General features: G+C 45.0%; 1 protein-coding gene and 1 long non-coding RNA gene across 9 annotated transcripts in view; one reads left to right on the top strand and one right to left on the bottom strand.

Moving 5' to 3' along the window:
- Positions 1-6,346: 6,346 nt before the first annotated feature.
- LOC127297629 (uncharacterized) lies at positions 6,347-13,174 on the top strand. 7 transcript variants are annotated; one of them, XR_011744207.1, is made up of 5 exons: positions 6,347-6,536; positions 6,618-7,858; positions 7,946-8,081; positions 10,278-10,702; positions 12,718-13,174. It is a non-coding gene; the product is annotated as an uncharacterized lncRNA (long non-coding RNA). The 7 variants fall into 7 exon arrangements; XR_011744206.1 differs by lacking the exon at positions 12,718-13,174 and adding an exon at positions 10,775-11,082 and having other exon boundaries at positions 10,580-10,702; XR_011744205.1 differs by lacking the exon at positions 12,718-13,174 and adding an exon at positions 10,775-11,082.
- LOC127348256 (polyubiquitin-like) overlaps positions 11,272-20,051 on the bottom strand; it is a 192,636-nt gene continuing 183,856 nt past the window's right edge. The window contains exons 3-4 of one of the 2 annotated variants that reach the window (XM_071819572.1): positions 11,869-11,956; positions 11,272-11,670 (exon numbers count right to left, since the gene is read on the bottom strand). In XM_071819572.1, the coding sequence (XP_071675673.1) occupies positions 11,272-11,670; positions 11,869-11,956 (487 nt within the window). Of the gene's footprint in view, positions 11,957-20,051 lie in introns of both variants that reach the window. The other variant, XM_071819571.1, reaches the window with a different exon arrangement.

Below are 20,051 nucleotides of genomic sequence, written 5' to 3'. Positions count from 1 at the left end.
CCACCCAAAGGTGGGATTCCCACCTCCCATGTGGGGGGGTGGCCGGCCCCCTATGGTGGAGTCCACTTGGGACTCCACCCCCACTAGGGCTGGCCGGCCATGGAGGTGGAGTCCCTTGTGGACTCCACCTTCCTTGGTGGTTTCTTCCGGACTTTTCTAGAACCTTCTAGAACCTTCCATAGAACCTTCCGCGACATTTTATTTCACATAAAATGACATCCTATATATGAATCTTATTCTCCGGACCATTCCGGAACTCCTCGTGATGTCCGGGATCTCATCCGGGACTCCGAACAAATATTCGAACTCCATTCCATAATTCAAGAACTACCATTTCAACATCCAACTTTAAGTGTGTCACCCTACGGTTCGAGAACTATGCGGACATGGTTGAGTACTCACTCCGACCAATAACCAATAGCGGGATCTGGAGATCCATAATGGCTCCCACATATTCAACGATGACTTTAGTGATCGAATGAACCATACACATATATTACCAATTCCCTTTGTCTCGCGATATTTTACTTGTCCGAGGTTTGATCTTCGGTATCACTCTATACCTTGTTCAACCTCGTCTCCTGACAAGTACTCTTTACTCGTACCGTGGTATGTGGTCTCTTATGAACTCATTCATATGCTTGCAAGACATTAGACGACATTCCACCGAGAGGGCCCAGAGTATATCTATCCGTCATCGGGATGGACAAATCCCACTGTTGATCCATATGCCTCAACTCATACTTTCCGGATACTTAATCCCACCTTTATAGCCACCCATTTACGCAGTGGTGTTTGATGTAATCAAAGTACCTTTCTGGTATAAGTGATTTACATGATCTCATGGTCATAAGGACTAGGTAACTATGTATCGAAAGCTTATAGCAAATAACTTAATGACGAGATCTTATGCTACGCTTAATTGGGTGTGTCCATTATATCATTCACACAATGACATAACCTTGTTATTAATAACATCCAATGTTCATGATTATGAAACTAATCATCTATTAATCAACAAGCTAGTTTAAGAGGCATACTAGGGACTTCTTGTTTGTCTACATATCACACATGTACTAATGTTTCGGTTAATACAATTCTAGCATGATATATAAACATTTATCATAAACATAAAGATATAAATAATAACCACTTTATTATTGCCTCTAGGGCATATCTCCTTCATGACCCTATACCGCCAGCGCAGGAAAAAAATAGTGCGTCGGGGATAAGGCTGAACCAGGTCCTGCCCGAACTGACAACCGCAGCTCCCCTTACTGCCGGCGCACCACCATGTTGGTGCGCCGGTGGTAATTTGCTTACCACCGGCGGCAGTAAGGTTGGCTGCAATTTTCCCTCTCCACCCCCCAAGTGGATCGCCTTTTCAGTTTTCGAAAAAATAAAAGAAAATGATAGAAAATTCAAAAAATAAAATCCTTTAAAATGCCCATGTAATATGTCATCTAGTTTTAGTGAAAATTAAAAAAATATGAATTTCGATGTATTATACAAAATGGCGTCATCTTTGGGTAAAACGGGTTTTCTGGTTGCATACGACCTCCGATGAAAAAAAAAATTTATATCAAAATCGATCTACACGAAATTTCCTATTTGAATTCAACCGCCTACGACCGTTTGGAGAAAAAAAATGGATTCGTCATTTGGAAAACAGAAACATGACTTTTTTCAGCTTTTAGATTTTGATAAAAAAAAGAAAAATTACCCCTGGCGCACCACCTTAGTAGATGCGCCGGCAGTAACCTATGGTATATATATACTCCAACCTGCCTGTGCTCTTCACTTTCACATTTTCCTTCTCTTTTCCTCCTCATCCTCCTCCTCCTCCTCATCTACTACACCGAGCTACTGCGGCGAGCTACTCCGGCGACCTTTACTGCACCGACGGCCACGATGGCCACCGACGTCCTCCGGCCTCCTCCACCACCTCCGGCCTCCTCCAAAACCTCCGGCCTCCTCCACCACCTCCGTCCTCCTCCACCACCTCCGGCCTCCTCCACCACCTCCGGCCACCTCCATCAACTCCAGGCTCCCCCACCTACTTCGGGCTCCTCCACCTCTGGCCTACTCCTCCTCCTCCTACACCGACGCGACGACCTCGGGAGCTTCCGCCATCCTCCTGCACCTCCTGTACCTCGTACACCGGCGCAGAGACGACAACCACTGACTAGCTAGATCTAGATCTAGATCTAGATTTGAATTTTTTTTGTTTTCTTGTGTAACTTACCGCCGGCGAACAAGACAGGTGCGTCGGGGATAACGCGAGTTACCACCGGCGCACCAACTGGTGCGCCGGTAATAAGCGATTATCACCGGCCTGTTCCCGCCGGCGGGCTCTAGTGCGCCGGCAATAGGTCTTTTTGGTGCGCCGGCAATAAGCATTTTCGTAGTAGTGCCATTGGCAATAAGAAGGCCAAGGCCGAGAGGAATGCGACACCGGTATTGGCAGCCATGGACGCCTCCCTCGAGAAGATGATCACCTCATTCTCGGTGGAGAATAAGGAAGCGACGGATAGGGCCACCGTCATGTGGAAGGCAATCCTCGACAAGCAAGACATGAAGATCGAGTTGGATAGGGAGAAGGTGGAGGCGGCAAAGATGGAAGCTCACGCCGCTGCCATGATGGCCACCAACGAAGCGGCGCAACTATCGTTGGCCAAGATGTCTCAAGAATCCAAGATCTTGATGGCCGACATGGAGAAGATGGACGCGTTGGCGCGGACGTGGCACGAGATGTACCACGAGCGCATCGGCCAAGAAGTGATGGCGGCGCGAGCTGCATCAGCGTCTCCCCCGACACCCTCCACGTTCATGTCTCCGCCAACACCCTCCATGTTCATCTCTCCGCCAGCACCGTTGACGTTTATGCCTCCCCCGGCGACCGTGGATCCTGTTGTAGCGATGGAGCTGCCGCCGGGGCTCGCCGCCGATGAGGAAGTCATCGAGGTTGAGCCGCCCGTGATCTTGTTCATCTGATCAGCTGGCTTGGACGCGTTTTTTTTTTTGCGCCGGAGACGGTGATTTGGTGGTCGTATGTTGGCCGAAGCTTCATATTTGAAAACCTATTCGAATTTGGTGGCCGTGTGTTGGCTCAAACTTTAAATTCATAAATTTATTCAAATTTCTATGCCTTTTATTTAAGTTTTCAAATTCAAATCATCTATTAGAGTTGTCCTATGGGACGCGCCGCAACTCCCCCAAATGGAGGATGCTGTACCGACGTCCTCCATACGACAGTACCAACGCCCTACAGTACCGACACGGCGACGCCCCTGCCGACGACTATTTAGGGGGCGCCGGTGGAGAGATGCTCTCAGCACCTCGCCATGCAGCCTCGTCGATCGATGAGCATGTTCGATCAGCTCCAAATTCAAAGGCCCCACAAATACCCACAGCCTAGCTATGTGTTTCATGATTGAGAACCGGTTTCCGCCCAGGTAGTTCACTCGTGTGCCCTCGCTAGTGCGCAAGCGGTAGTAACGGAACGACGCTGACAGGGGAAGCATCCTGCAATTATATCCATGCCTCAGATCCCAGTTGCTAGGAAGCAGGTCATGAAATATCCATCGGTGCCAGGAAAGTGCTTTGCTTCTTCTTGCCATTTGGTTCTTTATTCGCACGCATAACCGTCAACTGATACACCATGGAATGTTCGATTCCTCAACGACCGGATCAAGCTGATGACTTCTTTGATACACACGGCCAGGAGGGCAGCGCGACTGGTTCAGAGACTCCTTGCATTGCATGCAGTTGCTGCCGGCCTATTCCCGTGCTAGTCCGCAGGGAGACCACAACTTGACGAATCCTCGTGCAGCCGTGTGTGCACGGAAACTAGTTTTTTTTTTTTTTGAAACTATAGCTTTTTTTTTCAGTTGCTCATCAAACATATGGATAACTATAGCTTCTTTTTGACAACAAGAAAACTAGCTTCTAGAAGGGAGCGCCTATATCGCCCTAGTGGAGCGCCGCACCTAGGGGGTGTTTTTGTGCGCCACGTCAATGCGGCCCAGATAAGAGGTAGTCCCTTGAGGCCCAGATACTTCTTAAGTATTTTTTCGTTATCTGTTTTATTTTTAAAAATATGCACATTTTTGTTTAAATTCTAAATTTAGAAAATATTCAGATTAAAAAATTCAAGCTTGAAATTTATTCAGATTTCTAAATATTTAAATTTTTAAATTGTTTAGATCTGAGAAACATTCAAATTTGAAATTTGTGGAGATTTGAAAATGTTTAGACATAGCATTGCAAGATGTTTAGACATAGCATTAATTGGCTTCTTTTTCGATGGTTGATTTTTTTTATAGATCATATCTAATCTGTGATTTGTAAACTTTAAATCTATAATATTTTTACACCTTTTCTATTTATCAGCTAGCTGAATAGGGAAGAAAATCTTATGCGACTGGGTCATATAGGCTAGAGAGCTGGACCTAGTTCCCTGGGTGACACGTGGCGAACCAAATCTCGAAGCAAACAGGCAAAGCCGACCCAGAATTGATATTGACCAAATCCGAAAATCCACAGCTCTCCTGGCGACTCTTGTGCCGCTGCGACCAACGGCGAACTTTCGCCGCTGCTCTCCCCGGTGATTCCCCTACCCGCTGCGTCCCCGTCAAACAAGTTCTCAAGGAGAAGGAATTCCTCCAGCGAACCAAGCATCTGCGCAGCCAAGCCGACGGGGACAAGTACACTGGGCGATCCGTCGATGGGGCCGTGAGCAGGGGCGTCGATATGGGATGCTATGGACAGCGCCGGTGGTTCCGTCACCGGGGTAGCAGTCGGTGGTTGGGTCGCCGGGGGCGAGCTGCCTGGGCACGGTAGAGCGTCGTCTTCTACAACGCCAAGGAGCGTATGACGCCGGAGAGCAGAGGGAACGGCTCGCGCTCGCCGGAGGTCGTGGCGGCACAGCTGGTAGGAGATGTCGCTTATGGGAAAGAAGTGGATTTGCTCTGGGGATTTGGTAAACCTGAATTAGGGGCGTTATTGCCTGGTTGCTTTGAGATGTGGTTAGCTACGTGTCGCCCGTCGAAATTGGTCCAGCGCATGGCCTATACGACCCGGTCGTATAGGATTTTCTTCCGCTGAACAGCGTGTTTGTTTCATGGGAATGGGTCGCAGGGAATGGGAGTTTCAGGGGTCGGTGACTTGCCCTCCCCCGTTTGGCTGGAGGGAATGGGACTTGATTAGGTAATGGGACAGGGAATTAATGAGGTTAACTCCCACGAATCTCTTCCCATGGGGGGGCCTGGGAATTAGAGTAGGGAAAGGAAATTGAAACAAGAAATCTTCCGTTCATTGTGTATCTCTGTAACATCGATCGAAGGTAGTGGGCCCGCGAAAGAGAATCGGAACTGCTTCTGCTAGTTGCGCACGTAAGGCAGGGAAATTCCCAGTAGCACATCTCACAGCATACCATACCAAACGTGGGAATGAGACTGCTAATCAATTTCCCAAACCTAATCCCTCTATTAACTCTCATCTGTGAATTCCCATGCCCCTTCCCTCAAGCTGCCAAACACGCTTATTCTTAATGGATGGCGCGAATCTTGGAGCTCTCTGTATTCAGCGATGGGTTGTTAAGGTTTTTTTTTTTTCTGTGGAACCGGTTTTTTGTCATATGGTTTAGCTGAGCGGTTCTTTCGTTAATTTTTTTTTGGAATTCATTTCTCTCTGCCTTGTCTCTTGATTTCCCAAAGTGGTCGATAGAGGCGGAGGTGGTGGGGCTCTCCCCATGGCAGAGGTGGAGCTGAGTGTGGCCGCAGGAATTTCTGGCGGAGTGAAATGCATTAGCATTCCAGAAGTTGCCGGCAATGTTTAAAATGGTCCTGAAACTTAGGAAATGCATCAAAACAGTCCCGGAACTTGTCCTTGATGTCCATATACGGTCCTAGGTACCTATATAGGTGATGTAGCAATGTAAGTGAACCCACTACGGTCATGCGTGGCTGGCGTCGAGGAGCTATTCACGGAGAAATAGGGAGAGTACTTGGAGTGGATAAGGAGGCAACAACGGGACAGGTCCGGTATAACCGGGCGATTTAGGTGTTCCTCCAAACATGTTCCAGCATTGATTTAAATATCCGGTTTTGTCCAGTCAACTAAACGATCCATTTTTTCTTTTAAACCCATGCAAAAAAGAGGTCTCTACCAAACAGACCCAAATTCATTCTAGGATGAAAGAGAAGTGGAATCACGCGCGGCTGCCCGGGGCGCCACTTTCATTGCCACGTCACCTCTTATACGTACCTGGGACCGTATGTGAATATTGAGGACAACTTATCGGACTGTTTTGAGGCGTTTTCTGAGTTTAGGGATCATTTTGGACATCGTCTGTAACTTCTGGGACTGCCAATGCATTTCACTCTTTCTGGGATAGCCAAGCTACGCGAAGGGTCGAGGGGAAGGTTGTCCCATTGGGAAGCTGCCGCCGACAGGGGAGCCGATAGGAGTTGTTGCCGCCGGCGTGATGGCTCGGCTGATTCGTTTCTGTTCTGCTCCCTCAAATCTCAATATCTGTAAGTCACCGCGCCGCTCGTTATCAAGCGCGTCAGATTTATTTTCTCGTATGCTCACCGTGTGCGCCGCTTGTCATTCAGTGAGGCGTATTATCATCTGCTTACTCTCGCGGATTTGGATACTGGTTGGCGCTGTTTACCTTGAGGAATCTCGAATTCATAGATGGCAGCCATGTTACACTGAAAGGGCACTCTCGGAGGGATTCGTTTTGGTGGGGTTCCCCTATTTTTCCCCAATTTGCTAGGTTCCAAATCCAGCATATGTTACTGTCACCTCTTTTTCTGCTGTAACCGATGACCAGGATTTGGTGTCCTGGCTGAGGTGTGTGCAAGTGGTAACAGCAGCGTATCAAACTGAATTACTGAAGCGTGTAGTAACTGTAGAACTGCAGGTTTTATTGGTCTAAAGCTGATTCTGTGTATCCATCCATCCATTCAGTAACTGCCTAGTGAGGATCTGGTGGATGGTATCTGTCTTGGCTACCATAGCTAGATGATGTAGTGCACTTGCCGTAGCTTGCCATTGTTAGCTGTGGGAATTAAGCAGGCTGCATTAAGTTTGTCAACAGACTACGACATTTAATATGCAGTAGACAATATGATGCGTTGTAGCTTCATTCACCAGGGTAATGTTACAAATCCTAACGGGGCATATATTTGTTTTGCTAGTACATATGGTGTCCTTAGTGCAATTCTTTATCCGAAGTACTAGTTATTTATCAAGCATTAACATGGATTATCATCATCTTCTCCTAGTGATGTAGAAGATGGTCCTTGATTGGTGTCCTGCCTATGTGCAAATATGAAAACAGTGTTATAATTACTTTAGTCCTATCTTTTTTCTTCATTGTTCATTCCCTTGAGGTTGTTTCACAACGAATACAATTTTTAATCTCACCCATTGCACCCTCAAGATTAACTGAACTTTTTTTTGTTTCCACTCATTTGTCACTTGTGATATTATCCGAGAGTAATGAGAGACATCAATTCTTCTTGTTGTATTGGAATCAAGAGCTGAAACCTGCATTCTTTTGTAATTTTTAACCTCACCCATTTTACCCTGAAGATTAATTGGACTTCTTTTGTTTGCACACTCTCATTTGTGATATTATCAGAGAGTATGTAGAGTCATTAATCCTTCTTTTTTATTGGAATCAAGAGCCGAAACTTGCATTTTCAGCAATTAGTATTTTTGGTCAGCAAACCTTTTTTAGTGTTTTCTGATTATTCTAGTTGTAAGGGTTTATGAGTGAGGAATTACCTGATCATAATCGTTTTTCATATGTTACAGGATCTGTTAGACCTCAAAGAAGCAACCCAGTGTATGTGAAACCATATTGCAAGAATATTATAACAATGTCAGTTATATTTTTCTTTTTCTTAAGTGAAATTTCCCTTTTTTCCGACAGTGGTTTGTGGTTTCTGCATACTTGTGTGAAGAAATCATCTTGGATAACAAGTGTTGTTGGAAAGCTTTGCGAGTATATCCTCGAATCAATCTGCAGTGCAATATTGCTTTTCAATCGGCAAAAAATCACATAGCAGGTAAAGTGTTTGAACATAAAGTCTCTTATATTATATCAGTCTCCATTTACTCTTGCATGTGCATTATTTTTATATATTATTTTTGACTGTCCATTATATCCAGTGCTGCAATGAGGTTGCTCTGGCAGATTTACCATAACCTTTACAGCATCACATAGCTCTAACTCCGCATAATATTTGGCTTGTTTACATTTTTGGTTGTACAAAATGGGCGTTTAATTCTCCTATTATCTGAAAATAATGTGTCTGGTCGTGGTCTATGCCATAATGCCCTTGTCACTACCAATGTAACATGCTTGAGTCGCTGTCGAAAAAAGTTACATGCCTGATTTAATCTCATCCTATTTTTAGTTCAGACTCTCATTTATATCATTCATATTTTCTCAGTTTCTCTTACTCAATCTTTTGTTCAGTCCTCCTTGTTTCTTATAATTTTTTATTTTTTCAATAGTCCTATCATTATCATTTCATTTCTCTTTTCTTGATTGTTCTGCCCTCTCTATCTCTCAGTATTTTTTTTCAGTGTTCTCTTTATTTTTATTCATTCTATCTTAATGTCTCTTTGTTCTTAATGTATTCGATTTATCTTTTATTTAGTCGCATCATTCATCTTTCCTTATCTTCGGTTTATCTTAATTTCTCTCAGTTATCATTCTTCATTCTTTAGTTCTCACACCTCAGTCTGCTTGATCTTCAGCCCTTATCTATGCTCGATCCTTCTTTTATCTTTGTCCTTTTTTTCTCTTATTTACACTTTTCATTTTCTTCATTGTTCATCGTTAGTGTTTAGCTTTTTCTTCGGTCTTCATTATTTTTCTTTATTCATTGATTTTCTTAACTTGCTCATTTTTGTTAGTCCTCTTTGCCCAGTCCTTCTCCGAAAACGAGAGAGTGAGTGTGAGTGTGAGTGTTCAGTTTTAGATGATTGTTTGTTCTCAACTTTAGTTTTCAGTCATCTCATTATTATTTTTTTATCTTATTTCTTCTATGCTAAGTGTTAGTGTTCATTGTTAGATAAGCCTCTTTTTTTCTCCCAGTCATTTCTTCAGTTTAGACTTTTTTTTATTTTCTCCCTCCCTCCCACTCTTTTTTTCAGCATTTTTCTCAGTTACTCTATGTTTCTTAGTATCTCAGTTTCTCTCTTACTCTTAGTTACTCTCTTTCCTCATCTATTCATGCTGAGTTTTTTGTTTTGTTTTATTTGCTATATCCTTGGTCCTATCATTTCGTACTTTTATGTTCTCATTATTATAAGTGTGAGTGTTCAGTTTTATATCAGTGTGAATTGCTTTTGAGACCCCCTCGCCCTTGGTACTATCCTGCTAGGTGCAGGCCCGAGCTCACTTCTTTCTGGGTGCTGGCATGCCTCAAAAGAAACCCTCTGTAGTTCACGATTCAGGGTCCATGAATTCCACACGGTAGCTAGATGCATCACGCATGATTCCCTGATTGTGGTGTCTGATGCTATAGTTCTTGTGCTACTTTGCAATTCTTTTTGGTGCAACCTACTGAACTCCAAATACTCATGTGGCTATCAGTGCTATTCAATATTCAGATTCTTACATGACTATTTGTGTTAGATGTTGTTCTTGGCATGACTACATGAGTGAGCCTAGACAATATGCAACAAATTTGGTTGCGTAAAAGAGAATAGTTCAATGATTTATATTTTTGCACTTTTCGAAGAAACATGCTATGGAGCTAAGAGAATGAGGAGTTATTCACGCTTCTTTTGGATCTATTCCATGCGATTTCCACTATTTTCAGAGCTCCTGTCTCTTAGTTACTCTATGTCCTCATTTTCTCGGTTTCTTTTCCTCAGCTTTTGTTTTATTTGCTCTATCCTTAGTCCTATCATTTTGTACTTTTATGTTCATCATGTGCCCCCTCGACTACACCGAAGAAGATGGCGACGACCATGGCTATTATGAGGATGCCACACCACCCAGGTTTTCCGGTGTTTTTTTCTGATGGGTTGGCTGATTTTGACCTCGGCTCACTCCTATCAGTAGTTATAGCCTAATGTTCTCAGCATTTGTTCTTAATTTCTTCAGTGTGTCTTAATTCTCTCAGTTTTTCTCTGTCCTTATCTCTGTTTATTGTTCCTTAGTCTTGTTCATTCTCTCTTGCTTTTGTTTTTCTTCATTATGATTTCCAAATTATGCAAAATCTCTTCTCTGTCTATCCCTCGACTAGGCGGCTGAAGATGATGCCACGCCACCCAGATTTCCACCATACCTAAGGATCAAGCTGCAACGGCAGATCGATAGCGGTATTCCGAGACCAAGGAAGTCATGCCACCATCTTACGATTGGCATGCTTCGTGGCAGCAGCCCGACCCGCATACAACTAATTGGAAGCACTCAGTTTATCATTTTGTCAGTTTAACCAAATTTTCTTAGTATTTTGCTCTCATCTGTATGAATACCTGTACTGATGTTTTAGTTTCTCATATATTTCAGTTTTAACCTAATACCGTCGACCATTTTTTTGTGCAGATCAAGACAAATGGGAGAAGCTACATGCTTGATCAGGACATATGTAGAGATAGGTAATGAAAAGGAGAACTGGAGAAGAGGTGTGGGGTGACACTCATGTGTAGAGAGTGTACGAATCCAAAGGTTTGTATGGATCTATTTCTTGGTTGCCCCTCTCTCTATATTGATCTTTGTCTCGTATTTCTTGTGTGGTAGCTCTCGCTGCTAGATGCTGCCGTCTTTGCGTGAGGAGGAAGAACAGAGAATGCTGACGTGAAGGCAGTTGATAGAACGTGACCAGAAATAGGAGGCCCAGTTCCCCTATTCGTGTTTAAGGAACAAAAATAACTAGATGTGGCCCATATTGGCTACTTTTAGTCCATGTTTTTCTTTAACAGACTCGAAAGAAGGCTGAATTGATCGGGAGATGGGGTTAGTCACGACTAGGAAAAATCAGGGAAAAAACTGGACATAGACAATAAACAGATTGTTTTTTCCCTGTGAAAACTGATCGGAACGAGGAATGTAGCGAGGAAGAATGAGAAAATGAGTACTACTATAGTCAAAATCTGACTTATGCCCAATTGCAAAATCAGCTAGATGATGGTTAGACACTCCCTATTTTTAACAAATGGCTGTGTGCATCTATTGATGCGGAGGTGGAGCATTCCTCATTTTGAAGAAAAAAAAATTAACGCGCACTCTTGGCATTGTCAATTTCCTGGACATTTACTACAAGACAAGAGACGGAGGGCAAGATGAAGAGTGGACTCTTTCTCGATGTTGTAGTCCGCCAGAGTCCGGTGATCCTCGAGTTGCGTCCCGGCATAGATGATGCGCAGGACTGCAGGGTCAATGCCATCAACCTGCTGAATCTTCTCCTTGACACTATAGACAGTATCTGAGCTCTCAACCATGAGCGCCAAGGTCTTTCCTGTAAGATTCTTGATGAAGATCTGCATCAGTCCCGATCGGTGCCGGAGGGCAAAGTCGAGAGTGGATCCGTTCCGAATATCATAGTAGGCCAACGTACGGCCTCCCTCCAGCATGTTCTGGTTAAAGGTGAGGTGCTGCTGGTCCGGGTGAATGGCATACTCATATTCAATCTTCGCCTTGAGAGTGTCAATAGTATCTGAGCTCTTAACATAGAAATAATCTCCCAGTGGGCTGATGTGAATTCCCATCCTTTCTTGGGGGCGCGGAAGAAGTTTAAGAGTGGAGCCATCCTGGATGCCATAATCAGCCAAAGTAGAGCTGTCCTCTAGTTGTTTCCGGCCAAAGATAAGGCAATGATGATCCTGAATCTTTGCCTTGACGGCATTGATGGTATCAGATGGATCCACCTGGAGGGTGATGATGTTTCCGTTGAGGGCCTCCACAGAAATCTCCATCCTTTCGCTGAGACGAAGGGTACTGTCAGCCAAGGTGCTTCCATCCTCGGGCTGCTTGTAGAAAAAAGATCTGAGTTTCTTAGCAAGATTCTGCATCTGAAACGAGCACCAAAAATCAATGTTTTGTAATATACTACACTGTACGTAGCAGCTAGTCCCACCAATGAACATGTTCCACGGGAATAACATGGGTGTTCCGGGAGGTTGACACTACACGGGACTAAATGAGTGACCAAGAGGAGCAACCAGAATGTGTTTTATGACACGATTCCTTAAGAATACACAGAATGAGGAAGAAAGCATCGAACACTTAATGACTTAAGAGTAGTATATCTTTCCTAGTGGCCGCATATATGTCTGGGCACCATGATTTTTTCGGACATTTTAGCATATTGAAATATATTTAAAATATTTTTTTTTATGATAGTTGCTTTTGAACTTATGAGCCAAAATACCATGTCCGTGCATCTCTCGCAATGTTTCAAAAACAAAAGTAGACTTTACACAGATTTCGACCAGGCTAACCCAGTTTCATTAAAAATTAACAGATCGAAACAACGAAGTTCGTTACAGGGAACGGGAAACAAAGATAAACGAGTTGAGATAGTAATAGCAAATCCGTTCTAGACTAAGACTTCTAATTCAAAAAAAAAGACTTCTAATTCAAGAATCCAATACAGCAGTTGTCTTTGCTCCTTCCAGATAGGAATACAACATGCAAGATTTTGGTATTTTTCAGTTGGCTAATCCTAAGATCACACTGAGCAGGTACGTAGAAATTTTGGGGGTGACTCACCGGGCAAGTCCTTGAGCGCCGGTCCTCTGCTGATGACGCCAGGCGCGCCGGGTAGTTAGCGGGAGATCGACGGACGACGGGGTGCGTGCAAGCTAAAGGTCTTTGTGGAGTTTGCTTGGCGGCGTCTCGTGTACCTGATGATCCTATAAAGGCGGAGGCGTGGTCACGTAGAGTTTCACTTCCGGCCGGTTCCTTCAGTTTTTCAGCGACACGTTTCCGGTTTCCAAGAACCATCTAAAACCGGTAACTTCTGTGTAACAATAGGGCGTAACTAGCTGGCGGTCGACCGCCACTTTCGACAGCAACATCTCCACTTCTTCATCCCCAACTCCGGCGAGTCCGGCTCTCAACTGCCCTCTTCCACCAGCCCAACCTTCTGTTGGAATTTGGCTTTGGGTCCTAGCTCATGTCCCAATACAAAATTTGAAAGTTTAGTTCCACATTGCTTTTTTTTCTTCGATAAAGGATGTTTTATTACTTTTAGAAGCAATTACATCCAGCATCTGCATAACCAGGATGCACACATCCGTTTTGTTGTCTCGAGTCCAAAATGATAAATAATAAAAACTAGGCGAGATACATATCGGAACGATGAATCATATAACGCCTAAGGTGTAGGTGGGACATCTATCCGTAGACTATGCTGCCACCCATGTAGGGAAAAAGTATCCCTCGCCGTAGCCTCCAACCTTGTACAGACCTCCGTAAATAGGTCTCGTTTCTTCACTCGCTGAAGAGGTAACCATGAACGGAGAATACCTGTACATCTGTAGATGACCTGCAACAAAGAACAATTTTTGTCATTAAAGATCTTGTCATTTCTACATAGCCAAAGTGCCCAGATAACTGCTAGCTCCCCCACCCTAAGAAATAACTTAAACCTTGAATCGATACCATGAAGCCAATTGCCAAAGACATTGGCGACACTAGTCGGAGGATACAGGGTAGACGCTACTTGGATGACTGACCATATAGATCTCGCGAACTGGCACTGGAAGAATAAGTGTTTGATTGTTTCGTCCTGATGACAAAAAACGCACCGTGTACTTCCATGCCAATTCCGCTTAACAAGATTGTCTTTGGTGAGAGTAACCCCACAACGAAGATACCATCCAAAAATTTTAATTTTTAATGGTATCTTCATCTTCCAAATCTTCTTATTGCTATTAACTGGTAAATCAGAAAGAAGGATCGCATGGTAGAAAGATTTTACGGAAAAAGTACCAATCTACATGAAGGTTCCATCTAAATTCTTCTGGTTCAGGCGATAAATGAATATCTCCGAGCCGTGAATTAGGGTATTTGATGACCCATAAGTATAGGGGATCGCAACAGTCTTCGCGGGAAGTAAAACCCAATTTATTGATTCGACACAAGGGGAGACAAAGAATACTTGAAAGCCTTAACAGCGGAGTTGTCAGTTCAGCTGCACCTGGCAACAGACTTGCTCGCAAGAGTTTATCAGTAGTAATAGTTTTATAGCAGTAGCAGTAGTGAAATAACAGCAGTAGTGTGACAGAGACATCCGTAGTGATTATAGTAAACAACAGGATTAAAATACTGTAGGCACAGGGATGGATGACGGGCGTTGCATGGATGAGAGAAACTCATGTAACAATCAAAGCAGGGCATTTGCAGATAATAATAAAACGGTGTCCAAGTACTAAGCAATCCATAGGCATGTGTTCCGTATATAGTCGTACGTGCTCGCAATGAGAAACTTGCACAACATCTTTTGTCCTACCAGCCGGTGGCAGCCGGGCCTCTAGGGAATCTACTGGATATTAAGGTACTCCTTTTAATAAAGTACCGGAGCAAAGTATTAACATTCTGTGAACACATGTGATCCTCACATCACCACCTTCCCTTCCGGTTGTCCCGATTTCTGTCACTTCGGGGCCTCGGGTTCCGGACAGCGACATGTGTATACAACTTGCAGGTAAGATCATAAAACAATGCATATCATCATGAAACAATAACATGTTCAGATCTGAGATCATGGCACTCGGGCCCTAGTGACAAGCATTAAGCATAACAAGTTGCAACAATATCATCAAAGTACCAATTACGGACACTAGGCACTATGCCCTAACAATCTTATGCTATTACACACTGTTTAAAAAATCGTCCGATTCAACGATTAATCGCCCGATTAATCCCTATTCAGTGGTCACCGATTAGCCGATAAATTCATTTATCGTCCGATTAACTCATTTATCGCCCGATTAATCGTCCGATTTGCCTATTAATCGCTAATCGTCAGCCGACCGAGTTGAACCCGATAAGCGATTTTCTCAACATTGCTATTACATGACCAATCTCATACAATCCCTACCATCCTCTTCAGCCTACAGCGGGGGAATTACTCACACATGGATGGGGGAAACATGGTTGGTCGATGGAGAGGCGTCGGTGGTGATGATGGCGATGATCTCCTCCAATTCCCCGTCCCGGCGAAGTGCCAGAACGGAGTTTCTGGTCCCGAGACGGAGTTTCGCGATGTGGCGGCGTTCTGGAGGGTTTCTGGCGACTTCGACTTCCGTCCTCGCGTTTTTAGATCGAAACCTTTAAGTAGTCCAGAGGAGGGCGTCAGAGGGCAGCCGAGGGGGCCACACGCTAGGGCGGCGCGCCCCCCTCCAGGCCGCGCCGGCCTAGCGTCTGGGGGCCCTGGGCCTCCCCCAGGACTGCCCTTCTTGCTTCGTGATTCTTCTGGTAAAATAGGCCCTTTGGTATAAATTCCGAGGATTTTCCCGAAAGTTAAATTTCTGCACAAAAACAAGACACCAGAGCAATTCTGCTGAAAACAGCGTTAGTCCGTGTTAGTTGTATCCAAAATACACAAATTAGAGGCAAAACAATAGCAAAAGTGTTCGGGAAAGTAGATACGTTTTGGACGTATCAGTATTCCATGCTACAAGTCTTTGTCCAAGTAAAACCCGTCTGAACGTCACATTCGGAGGTGAGGTAGCCATTACAGTAGCAATGGTATCACCTTGGCGACGAGCAATCCTATACAGAGCAGGATACTGTTCACTTAAGGGTGCATTGTCTAGCCAAGCATCTTCCCAGAACCGTATCTGTGCTCCATTCCTGATTGAGAAAGTACCATGGCGAAAAAATACATTTCTTGTCGCCATAAGACCAGCCCAGAAGTGAGAATCCCTAGGTTTCCAAACCACTTGGGATAATGTCTTCGAACCGATATACTTTCTCCGAAGAATAGTTTGCCAAGTCCCATCCTCAGTAAGTAGCTTAAACAGCCATTTACCCAGTAGAGCTGAATTATTGACCTTCAGGTCATGAACTCCAAGCCCTCCTTGATCTTTGGGACTACAAACTATACTCCACTTAACCAGTCGATATTTCTTTTTCTCGCTGTCCCCTTGCCAAAAGAATCTGGATCGATAGTAATCGAGTTTATGCAGAATTCTTTTCGGTAGGATGAAGAATGATAACATATACAGTACCATATTTGTGAGTACCGAATTAATGATTACCAATCTTCCTCCCAGGGACAACAATTTACCTTTCCAGCTACTAAGGCGTTTTTGTAATCTTTCTTCTACTAATTTCCATTCCGCGATTGTAAGTCTCCGATAATGAATCGGAATACCCAAATAACGAATAGGAAATTGGCCTTGCCCGCAACCAAACGACTCTATATACAGAGCCGTATCATTTTGGGCATCACCGAAACAGAACAATTCGCTTTTATGGAAATTGATTTTCAATCCTGAAAACTGCTCAAAAGCCGCCAAAATTAATTTCAGATTTTATCGTCGGCATATTGAAGTATAGATAAACCACCATTAACCAGATGTGGAATCACTCCTTCAATCTGGCCATCAGTCTTGGCCCGCTCTATGAGTATAGCCAGCATATCCGCTACAATGTTAAACAATATCGGTGATAACGGATCCCCTTGGCGTAACCCTTTTCGTGTTTGGAAATAGTGGCCGGTGTCATCATTAACCCGGATTGCGACACTACCTCCATACACAAAATTATTTATTAGAGCATGCCACTCTGGAGAAAAACCTTTCATCCTGAGTGTCTGCTGTAGGAAAGACCACTTGACTTTATCATACGCCTTTTCAAAATCTAGTTTTAAAATAACCCCATTTAATTTCTTAGAATGCATCTCATGTACCGTCTCATGCAAGACCGCCACTCCATCAAGGATGTTCCTTCCTTGCATAAAGGCTGTCTGTGATGGCTGGACAACATGATCCGCAACCGTATTAAGTCTAATGGTGGCCATTTTCGTGAAAATCTTGAAACTTACATTTAAGAGGCAAATAGGTCTATATTGTTGAATCCTTTCTGCCTCATTAACTTTCGGTAACAAGATCACTTCACCAAAATTTAGATGAAATAATTCTAGTTGTCCAATGTGTAGGTCACTGAACAAAGCTAGAAGGTCCGATTTAATCGTATCCCAGAAAGTTTGATAAAGCTCCGCTGGAAAACTATCAGGACCCAGTGCTTTGTTGCATTCCATTTGGAAAATTGCCTTCTGAACCTCTTCCTCAGTATAAGGTGCAGTTAGTAGACCATTTTATTCCATATAAACTTGGGGTATATCATCCGTGAAGTCCTCATTAAGAGAGAAGGTGCTTTCCTCCGGAGGACCAAACAGACCTTTATAATAATTAGTAATGTAAGATTTGAGTTGCTCATGGCCTTCAATCAACCCTTCATCTTGAATAAGAGAGTGAATACGTTTTTTCCGATGTCTCCCATTGGCTAAGCCATGGAAATATCACGTATTTGAATCTCCTTCCAATATGAATTGAGCTTTGGAGCGTTGATACCATTTGAGTTCCTCCTCGCGAAGAAGACTCGCCATCTGCGCATTTGATTGATTTTTAGGTTCAATCTCTTGCGTAGACAACGGTCTAACTTCCGCAACAGCCTCAAGCTCATCAATTACATTTGATAAGCGAACCTTCTTTTTTTTAAGGATACCAGCCGTATGGGCAGCCCAACCAGAGAGATGTTTGCGCATTGTCCGCATCTTATTATTCCATCTCAAAATTGGAGAGCTGCCCCCCGACCGGTCTCTCCCAAACCTTCTTAACCATATCATGAAATCCCTCTCGATGTAGCCAGCCAAGTTCAAATTTGAACGGCCGTTTACAAACAGGACGGGGATTCCCAGTAGTTAGGAGGATGGGAGGATGGTCAGACACTTTTTCAATACGTTCTAGTGCACGGACTGACACCATAGGGTATTTATTTTCCCATTCGGTATCCATCAACACGATCTAGTTTCTCGTATGTGGGTTCAGGCAAGCTGTTGGCCCAAGTAAACTGTCGACCGGACATAAACACTTCTCTTAAATCAAGGCTATCAATGACAGCGTTGAACAAGAAAGGCCAATGTCCATCGAAACGGCCTTTACTTTTCTCATGAGGAAATCTCAACAAATTAAAATCGCCTCCGATTAAAATCGGATAAGGATTATCTTTTGTAAGATTTACCAACTCACGTAAAAAGTCAGCCTTAAAAGCATCCTGGGCGGCACCATACACAACAACCAGACTCCACGTGAAACCGTCTGGTTTATTCTGGATGTCGAGCTTAATGTGATACTCTCCATCAGAACTAGCTAAGACAGTCATGTTGTCTATACGGACGCCAAGTAAAATGCCACCGGACCTACCACGAGGCGGGCGAGAAAACTACTGAAAGTTAATCCCGCCAGACAGTCGGTCAAGAAAACTTTGTGTGAAATTTCGCCTACCCGTCTCCGATATAGCAATGAAATCTAAATCATAATCTCTACAACCATCGGCAATGTGGGAATGCTTAACCAAGTCACCAAGACCTCTGCTATGCCGAAACATGCCATTCATCGAGAAACTATTTTAGATTTAGTATTCTTGCTATATCTACGAGATTTCTTTCCAGCCGACGATCGAGAACCACGTTAAGAAGCTTGTAGCTCAGAGCTAAGCTCCACGTTTTCTAAATCGACTTCTGAAATATTACCAATAATAGCCGAGAGAAGCTGACCATCTAGGATGTCATCCTCTTCCTCATCGTCTAGTACTGTTGTTTCAGGCCCAGTGGAGACATTCGGAACAACCGTTAGATGGTCAAGCTCCGTATGTCTCAACACATTGGTCGAAACTGAAATCTCATCAGACCGACTACCCATATTAACCCCTATGCTACTCAAATTTGAAGAAATACGAGTATCTGAAAAAGAAACAAAAGACTTGGACGGTTGTTTAGTACCTACCGTGTCGAGGTTCTTCTCAGCCTTACGCCGCATGGCTCTCTGCAAGGCGTCCTCATCCGTCGCCCCCGCCCCATCCGCCGCAAGAGCGACCTCCCACTCCGCCTCACCGTCGGCTGAACACCAGGAGGAGGGACCGTGGGTGGCGGCTGCTGCAGGGAGGAGACCGGCGATGGAGAAGTCGAGCGCGATGGGGCCCCAGCCGGTGAAGAAGAAGATGTTGGTGAAGTAGAAAGAGCCGTCGATACAGGGGTAGAAGGTGTTGCAGCCCCCTGTATCATGCCAGCCCTTGGCGAGCTCCCCAACGCAGGGGGCGACGGCGACGAAGTAGGCTGAACCACGACCTCCAAAGATCCAGCCGTCAGACACGGCGAGGCTCCCAGGGTCTGCAGTCCCGCAGCAGGGTGGCGCGGCTCCACACCACGGCGAGACGCGTCATCCTCCGAAGACCGCGAGCTTGATGAAGATGGCGACACGGCCGGCTGCTGCAAGGCCGGTGTGAGAACCGGCCCTATGGCCGGCTGCTGCAAGGCCGTCTGCCCCGCGGGTCGCAGCAGCGACGCCATGGCCTGGGTCGCCGCGTCCGGCTGCTGCGTGGCGAGCCACTCCAGCGATGACGAGGCGGTCTGCTGAAGCGACGTGGCGGGCTGCAGCACTACCGACACCTGCGTGCAAGGTGCCTCCGCAAGCAGCTGCGATGGCAGCGTAGGCGGCGTCGAATCCCCTGGCCGCCCGTCCTGGCGCGCCGAGGCCGAGGGAGGTGGCTGTACCACCGTCTTCGGCTGCTGCCCCAAGGCTGCCTGGGGTGCAGTAGAAGGCGTAGACGGAGGTCCCCGCTTGCATGAAAGTCCAAACTCTGGAAGGTGAAGGATCCCGTGTAGGCGTCGGGGTAGAAGCGACCAAGTGTGGATGCTGAGCTCTAGCACGGGCCACAATCTGACGACCTCTGTCCGTCATCGGTGAGTGGTTGAAAGGAGTCAAAGCCACCTGCGCAGATGGAACCGCCGAAGTGCCAGCAGTATGTGTCGGAGCCTGTCCATCAACATCCATACTAGCGGTCT

The sequence above is a fragment of the Lolium perenne genome, chromosome 4 (assembly GCF_019359855.2).
Source record: "Lolium perenne isolate Kyuss_39 chromosome 4, Kyuss_2.0, whole genome shotgun sequence".
Lineage (NCBI taxonomy): Eukaryota > Viridiplantae > Streptophyta > Magnoliopsida > Poales > Poaceae > Lolium > Lolium perenne.
The sequence above is the reverse complement of the archived record's forward strand: the minus strand, read 5'-3'. Positions and strand labels throughout refer to the sequence as shown.